General features: G+C 34.0%; 1 protein-coding gene across 2 annotated transcripts; it reads left to right on the top strand.

The window, feature by feature from the left end:
• The first annotated feature begins 2,585 nt into the window (after positions 1–2,585).
• LOC128995370 (melanoma-associated antigen B18-like) lies at positions 2,586–8,828 on the top strand. Of its 2 annotated transcripts, none has more exons than XM_054420378.1 (6): positions 2,586–2,667; positions 3,670–3,961; positions 4,705–4,888; positions 6,014–6,120; positions 7,008–7,172; positions 8,674–8,828. In XM_054420378.1, the coding sequence occupies exons 2-6, from the start codon at positions 3,677–3,679 to the stop codon at positions 8,764–8,766; spliced, it is 834 nt and encodes a 277-aa protein (XP_054276353.1). In that variant the 5' UTR covers positions 2,586–2,667; positions 3,670–3,676; the 3' UTR covers positions 8,767–8,828. The 2 variants fall into 2 exon arrangements, with proteins under 2 accessions (XP_054276353.1, XP_054276352.1); XM_054420377.1 differs by lacking the exon at positions 2,586–2,667 and adding an exon at positions 2,716–2,758.
• Positions 8,829–9,079: the final 251 nt, after the last annotated feature.

Here is a 9,079-nt window from a genome sequence, read left to right as displayed (position 1 = left end):
TCGCTTGCAATTCGTTATAGTCCTAAAGTATTCAATGATGTAAGGGCTTTTATTTAAGCTATCGATCATTAAAATTTGACGAGTTATAGTTGAGCTATGAACCGCAACACAATATTAAATTTAACTTTTTCCAAATCAGTTATTATTAGAAGATTTATATCTCGGGTTATTAATACGTCATACGGTTCATTCTGGTCTCAAATTACTCAGTAAATGTTTTGTTTAAAATTTTGTTAATCGCTAAATGAAATCTGATTAATTGGAAATGAGTCATGGGCCTTTATTTAACATTAATAATCATTTTTATTTTGAAATTTGTCTTTGGTTAAAGCAATTAAAGACATACAGGGCTGGTCATCAGGGTTACAACATTTGTTTGGTGTAAGTACAAAGTAAATTATGTGTGATGAGGCATGTAAGACTAAGCGGTTCCACGTCTAAAAATTGTAACACTGATGACCAGCCCTGTATGTCTTAAACCAAAGAAAGTTTTGGACATAAAAATAATTTAATGTTAAATTATTTATTGGTTCATGACTCATTTTAAAATAACTCAGTCAGATTTAATTTAGTGATTAATAAAATGTAAAATCAAACATTAGACAAGTAATTTGAGACCAGGAAGAACTTAGTGACGTATTAACAACCCGAGATATACATCTTAATTAATTAATAACAACAGATTTGTAATAAGTTAAATTTAATATTGTGTTAGGGTTCGTAGCTCGACTCTAACGCTCTAACTCGACCAAATTTAAAGATCAATAGCTCAAATGAAAGCTCATACATCACTGAATATTTTAAGACTAGAACGTACTGCAAGCTTTAATAGGAACTGGAGATATAAGAAAAATAATCTTAAAAATGTTCAAAGTACGAAACGTCCGTAAGAAATGTATGGGGGAGAGTTTTTATTTGAACATATCTTCCAAACAAAAAAATATATTTAAAAACATATTTCAGCATTGAAATCAGCGTGAAAATATAGTTCATAATGATGTGTCACAACACTAGCATTGCATAAAAAAAGTTATTAATATCCAAAATGGCGGATCAAAGATGGCGGCCAAAAACACCAGCTTGGCCAGACTTTCAGACAAAATACTCAGTAGTACACGGTTCTACATGTCCATGTCCATTACCTATCGCCAACAATCATACAATTGCTTAATTCAAAATCCTACAAAATTACATAATGCCTCACAACTATAGTCTAATTTATTTTATTTTCTAATTCCTGTAATTTGTTTATAGCATACCTACCCGTAGCAGCAGACCTGTATACTCAACGAATTGCAAATGCTTCAATAAATAATTAAAATAGGGCCACTCATTAACATTTCTCAACACGTATGTTCATAAACAAGCATGCAAAAAATTGTCCATAAGAATAACACTGGAAGTTAGTATGCAGGTTTGCTGCTACGGAAATGTAAAAATGGGGGATTTTAGGCCATAATCAAGTAGATCTCTACTAAATGAAGCCACATACCAATTATTATTAAGATATGCTGAGTAATATGCTAGATATACAATTTTATTTTTTCCCCATAAGGATAACATGGGGACCATGTTCTGTGTTTTCCGCCTTCAATATCTCGGTAACCAATGGTCATAGAGCAATGATTCAAAACACCAAATTGTTTGATTTTTAGAGCTGAATTCAATGGTGTAAATTAAAATTCGATTATTTTACTCTGAAAAGAGTCATTATTAATTTAATGAATAGATGTCACACATGGCGGCCATCTTGGATTTACGACGTCATAAAAACCAAACCCCGCAATTTGAGGGTAAACACCCGGTACTACACCATTATGTGACATTTAATAAAGAGATTCCACATAGTCACCCATTCCCTTCACAAAAAATCCCACGGAATACAGTTTGCCCCCCGACTATACTGTATTTTTTATGAATTATAAAAAATTACAGCTGTTCAAAGATTTCTTGAATCTGCCATTTAATCTTTCAACAGCTTCCATTTTTACTCCGTTGTTCTTACTTCTGTCTTACAATCTGACTTCTCTGTGATATACTTGACATTTTTTAAGCTCTCTATTACATGGTTTCAAAATAAGAAATTTAGAAATGTTATGTTTTAGGGTCATAAATGGAAAACCAAAATTTTTACCCCATAAAAACCCTCATAAACCCCCATTCCCATAGTCCGACCATGCTAGTTCATGAACTCGATCAAATAAACATAGGTTTACACGTTTTTACCAAATTTCATAAAAACCGGACGATCTTTTCTCGCGTTATCGTGCTAACGGATACACAATTACACATTTATATATATATATATACCGAAAACATATACCAAAAAGTTCAATTGGTCCCGGGTCCAGGTCTCTCAAATCATAAATTTCTACGGTAAACGTTTATTTCGTTTATGGGAAATTCGCTAAAAAGTTACGGCTGGTGACCTTATTATAAATTCTAATAGCAAACTGAGCAGCAAATTTTAATAGGAAACTGCGCAGCTCCATAGTTTTTGTGAAGCTTGGGAAGAAATAAGAAAAAAATATTATTAAGTATAAACCAAAATTATATTTTTAAGGTTATGGTTATGTTTGGTTTGGTTGGAATGGAAGTTTGGGTTTGGCGGGAATGAAAGACAGGACAGAGTTGAAGAGTTGGATAATTTAAGTTATAGCAGCATAGGTAAGCCAATGATAATAGATATGCTTACGGTTTAGATTATTTTGAAAAAGTAATTTACCCTTGATTGGGTTTCGTTCAATTTGGATATGTGGTTAATATAAGTGTAGAAATAAGAAAATCACTAGTAGCCGAACTTACCTCTCAACCACTGTGTGGTGTATATTATCTGTGGTATGGGTCACAAATCTTAGAAGTTAAGCCTATATCAAATATATGCTTTCATGATTAACTTGACACTTTACAGCTTAGTTCTCAAAGCACCAGATCTAGTACAGTCAAGGTAGCCTACACTTTGGCTTAGTCGTTACCTAAATGCTAATAGTTATCGTGGAGCTTAGAGGTTGTCTAGAGTAAGTTATCTTAACTAGCCTAAGTTTGCAAATAGAAGACCTTTAGCAATCTTTGTGCAGGGCCATTTTAGCACCGCCCCCCCTCCAAGGAAAGGTATTTTTGAACAATCAGATGCAAACTGATGTGGGTAAGTTTAACCCTAGTGTTTAAATAACAACTAATCATAAGAGTACAATTCCTTAATTTTGGCTCTATAAAAGATGGCAAGGCACATTTTTTTAGGTCAGAGGTGAGGTTGTTGTACAGTTTTGGGCCAAAGTACGAGAAGCTTTCTTTAATTAAGGATATTAACGTTGGCTGCACTTTACTTGACGTCCTACACTCATTCGAATGAAAATATCGATCGATATATCGATTAATCGATTACTTCATTCGATATATCGTTTGTTGTTAGTTAGGTAAGGTTAACCTAACCTAACTAACCAAACGATATTATCGAATGAAATAATCGAATGAAAATATCGAATCGAAAAACCAATCAAATGAGTGTAGGACGTCAAGTAAAGTGCAGCTTTAACGTTTAATAGGAAACATTTGCTGGAGTATAAACAATCAATACTTGTTTAGGTTACCCAGCTGTCCCAAAAGTACATTTTTAGACTTCAGTCCTCTCAATGAATATTGTGTTTGCATTCAAGACCATGTTTCCAGATAAAAGATGAGTTCTCAAAGAAAACTTTCTCAGCATACAAAAAAGAGCCGAATAGAAAACTCACAACTCAGCCAGTCTCAAGCGTCCCAAAGTTTATCTCAGCGCAGCAGGACAGACAACCTAACAGAGGAACAGCTAGAAGCTGCTGTTCAAAATGTGACAGCATTCCTTCTGTGTGAGATGAGTAACAAGAGGAAAATCCGCAAGGATGATGTTGTCGCCAATGCGTTGAATAAGTCAGCTCGTCAGTATGCTGAGATCATGAAAAGGTCTCAAGCAATTCTTGATAATGTAAGTACCTACAACCTATTCAACCCAGTAGGCTAACGCTGGAATATTTTTAAATTTTTCTTCTAGATCTTGGTTGGTACCGACAACCATTTTGAAACGATTCGTCCATTTTAATTCAAATTAGAAGCCAAAAATATAAACTCCATGTTCTCCTCCTCTACCAATGTTAGAATCAAAACAGGTGTTGCACATGGGCTATTCAACTTACTACTGTAAGTTAATGCCTTAGGTCCTCCACTCCAGTCAAACCACATATTAACTTAAGCTTAACTTATGGATTGCACATGCAATCCTGTAACCTTGTAGGCCTACAATTCACTCAATAGTGCAAGTCTTAGACAATTGAGCTAGGCCACTGTTTGCCGGACGGATCAATTTCCACCACAACACCAGCACTTGTAAATTTAGATTCTATTAACTAAAACGCCAGTAAAGCTACTTAGCCGCAAAATGCGGTGACGTGCTACACGCTGCTGAGTCAATGGGTTAAGTTTATTTAGGCTAATAATAAGGAAAAACAATTTTAAGATTAGATTGCTGACATAGATTGTAGCGGCATTATCCAAGGGACTTTGAAATCAGCTGAGTTATAGAATTAAACTAACCTGTAGTAAGTTATTAAAACAACAAGATATAAAGGGATTTTAATTTTAAATACCTATGAACACACAGAAGGCTAAAATACATCAATTCCTTGAATGTTGACTTCAGCATTACGTAGTAATTATTTTGGTACTTTACAGGTATTTGGGCTGCAGATTGCCAGAGATCCAGACCACAGCGATATTTTTATAATATTAAATAAACATCAAGCAAGGTTTGTTGACCTGACTTTGGGTCTTTCGACTGACGGGGATGTACAGGACGACCTCATACTCACTTTAGTATTGGGATCTATATTTATGAACAGAGGGCAAATGTATGAAAGTAAGTACTGTAGCCAACTGATTAGTCCTTAAAAAAGACCTAAATTACCTTAGTCACCGTTTACTTTACTAATGTTTCACTTTTAAAGTAGTAAAAAATGGGGTGTGCTGCTAGTGGAGTTTAGCGTATCACAAGTTTGGCAGGAGGAAATTTTTTAATCCCATTTTATTCACTAAATCTTGAGAGAATTGGACATAGCAAACACAGAAAAACAATATAGAACGGGAATGCAATTCAAACGAGCACCACAGATGCCAAAACTGCCATCTTGGTTTGAAATAGAAGCGGTGCAACACCTTGGAATCGGTAGAAATTAGTAGTGCTGACGTTACAAATACTACATTTTTACACCCCTGTAATTAAGATAACATTTTACAAATTGTATCCAGTTTCGAACCATCTAAAGGCTACTGATTTTCCTCAGAATCAATCCGGCAACCTTTTGATTGTTACACTATAAACTACCCACGAAACATGTAGGGGCCGAGTCATCTAAAAAGGTCCATAGATATGGCTTCTTCAATTGACATTTGAAATCAATCCTAATAATCAGAACTTAGCAACTAAAAATTAGCTGTTCTTTTTACGCCATATACACTGGTTGTAAACTGCTTAATTGGGAAGTTTTCTTATTGCTATTACAATTAAGTTCAATCAAGTAAATTTTGTAGTAGATAGACAAGATTTTTGTCATCCTGTGTTTTGATTCAAGGTCTCTGGAATTTTAACTAGGCAACAGGTCACATGTAAGGAATATCAAATACTAAATAAGCAATACAATCTCAAAGGCAAAACCCAACACTAAACTATTACTTAACAAATTGTGTTTTTTTTTTTGGGGGGGGGGGGGAGTTTAAACTTTCTGTAATCAGATACTACTATTATGTCTGTAAATGACGTTCAAGCCTTTGTTCCAAAGATTAACAATGTGGTCCTCGAGGAGAAAAGGTTGTTGACCCCTGCTCTAGGCTATACTAGTTAAAAAGTGAATTTAGTTGTGGCAGTTTGGATAAAGACAAAACGAACAAAAATTAGATTTTTGTATGATCTGAAATTTCCTTTAATAAAAAAAAAATTAAGTCCCCTACAAGGTACCTACATTGTTTTTATTCATGTTTTTTCCAGGCCATTTGATGACAATTTTAGAAACAGTTGGTTTTCTCAGTGATAAATTTTATGGCTCTGAAGGTGCACACAAAATGAAAGACCATGTCGCAAACTTGGTTAAAAAGGTGAGTAACAAAGAAAGTACCTACCTATTGAACAATTTTTAATTTTGCACAAAATATGGTTGTTATTTCAGATTCTTTAACCAATTGCTTTTGCTCAAGGTCACATATCAGTTTTTGAGAAATCTCAAATTAATAAAGCCTGGTATTATATGTTACTAACTTCTGAACATAATTTTAGTAGCATCCAGGACTTGAACTAGGCCTATTGATTTTAGTGAATGTTAAATAACATAACAAAACCTTTCTGCAGTTTTAACCACAGTGGACAATTTTCTGGTTCTTTTTTAGATATTCATAATATGCTTTTTTTTTGTAAAGCTGTTGTGAAATAGTCTACACTGATAGAATCCATTCTAAAACTATTATTAAGGCATAGTCCTTCTTTTAAGATTCTAAGACTTTCAATTAATATTCAAAAGATTCTAAAACTTTCAATTAATATTCGAAAGATTCTAAAACTTTTAATTGATATTCCAAAGATTCTAAAACTTTCAATTGATATTCCAAACTGTGCTAAATGCAGTGATGCATTGATGTGAAGTTCTTGTCCTAAAACCCCCAAACATCTGGCAACATTCCCAGGTATTATTTCACACAATCGTGATAAAAGAAATCACCATCCCCTAAAAATCCCTAAACTGGGTACTACGGTGCCACCTTAAATTTAAATTTTGTAGATCCTTAGTGAAAATAACTAAAATTTTTTGATTTGTCATCTCTTGAAATAATTGCCAATTGAACAAACGTCCAGGTTGTGGTAGCCTGGGATAGCGGTAGTAGCTAAATAGTGCCTTGGATTTTCAAATCCATCTGATTATCTCAAATCTCTTGAGACTAGGTAGATTCAAAATTCAGCTTTTGACATTTCACTTGTTTTTTTTTTGTAGACGTTTGTGAAGCAGATGTACCTAGATGCAGAAGTTGTTGCTCGGCCGCAGCAACAACAGCGACCTCCGTTGCCTGAAGGTGAGATGAAGGTCACAGTGTACAAATGGGGCTACCGAGCAATGCTGGAGGTCAATCTGGACAAACTGGTCGACTACTTGGTAAAGGTAAGCCAATCACGAATATTGTTCGATACATAGGCCCTAATGATTTTTGAATGTTTCACCTTTACATATTAGAATTTTAGGCTCTAACCGGAACATTACTTTAGGCTAGGCCTAGAGGGTTGCGCGGCACTATCACAATCCATTTGTGATTGGCGAGATTTGAACCCATAACGTCTGGGACTGAGTTGGGTGCTTGACAACTAGACCAGCTTTCAATGTTATGATTAGATACATAACATCAACCTCCTCTGCCAGTAAATTTGAGTATTTATATTCCAGTATGGTTTGATAATCAAGCGAGGAAGCGATTTAAGACATTAGCAGAGTATAATGAATGTTGTGATAAATTAACCTAAATAACCATGTACCTAAACAACATTTTGTGAATTAAATTGATTTTGCTTTGTTGTTTTAGACCTAGGCCTACATCTATGCTTTTTTAGAAAACTTTGGTCAGATGTTTCAGAACTTGAATCTAGCTAGGACTATGCAAAACTTAATTTCATTGATATCAATAATCACACTTCAAATTTTGGTGGGAACTGTGAATTCTGAAGTGTAGTATCTTAACCTCAATAACACTTATAAACCCAACCCCTCTTTTCAAGCTGGAAAATTTTAAATACAGTACTCAATTAGTCTCCATATTTTAATACTAAATTGAACAACAGAAATAATGAGCAAACATTAGCAACTCTTCAGGCTTTATTCAAGCACATTAGTTGTAGGGAAATTCAAAATTATAGAATATGTGCTTAAGACATTTTAATAACTTATTTTCCACAACAAACAACAAACATTATATCCCGTATTGTTAATATTTAGGAGATTGATTTAAGTCCACGATACTTAAAAATTTCAACCCCCCCTTTTCTAACTCCCTCTTCTAACCCATTTAATTTTCTAAGTTGATATTTTCTTACTGAACACCAACATTGTTCATTTAATTTTGTTGGTGTGGTGTCTTCAGACCAATTGATTCAAATAAATAAAAAGGTTAAATAGGTACCTGATTGTCCCCTTGTGGTCCAAAGCTTGTCCTACCGGATTACGCGCCGAAATGCGCATAGTCAAGAATGACTATCAGGTATTTTAAGCTTTTTATTTATTGTTTATTTGCATTTAAGACAGGTGTGGTGAGAATTCCTTGCTCAGCTCAATAACTTATTTTTCGCTACACTACTGTGAAATGACCTGTTTTTGTTATATGTTGATCACCTGTGAAATTCATTATTACATTGTTTACTATTACTATGCAAAAGTAATGTTTACTATCTATTTTTGGTTTTGCCAATGTAAAAGATTTTTTTAGTGTAGCGAAAAGTAACGTTCTTAACACGAATGAAAGTTGGTCTATGCATATTCTCGACCATATTTAGTGCTCGATAAATCTCGCACTTCAAACATGGTCTCAAATATGTAATTACTCACTTTCTCTATTCTTGTTATGAAATATACTATTGTTGATTTTTACCTGTCGATATGATTTGAATTGTTTCAGATGCACGATGGTAAGGTACCACAAGGGTTTTCAAAGAGCTACTTCAATGAGCTGAAAAAACGACAGTTTGAAATGAAAGTCAGCTCCTTTTGATTCTTTACTTTATTGTAAAAACTCATCTATTGTAATTTTGTAAATAAAATGTAGGCTACGTTTTTGGTCCCTAAAATATTTTTTGTTCCTGAAATTTTGTTAATTAGGTATTGCACTCGATAAAACTGACTTCAAAATTAATTTCCATCAATTGAGATGTCATTTGTTAATGTTTTTTTTCTTTTTAAGAAGGGAGTCAGTCTGGACGTTGTATAGATTTATGTTGCCAAATAAATTACCAAATCTAGGCCTATGTTGTGAGTCCTGGTTTAAAGATTGCCTTGATAGTTTTTTGAATGAATGATACTCCCAA

Source organism: Macrosteles quadrilineatus, unplaced genomic scaffold (genome assembly GCF_028750875.1).
Source record: "Macrosteles quadrilineatus isolate MER2022 unplaced genomic scaffold, UCM_ALF_1.0 Scaffold_5__1_contigs__length_97177068, whole genome shotgun sequence".
Lineage (NCBI taxonomy): Eukaryota > Metazoa > Arthropoda > Insecta > Hemiptera > Cicadellidae > Macrosteles > Macrosteles quadrilineatus.
This window is presented reverse-complemented; position numbering and strand designations above follow the sequence as displayed.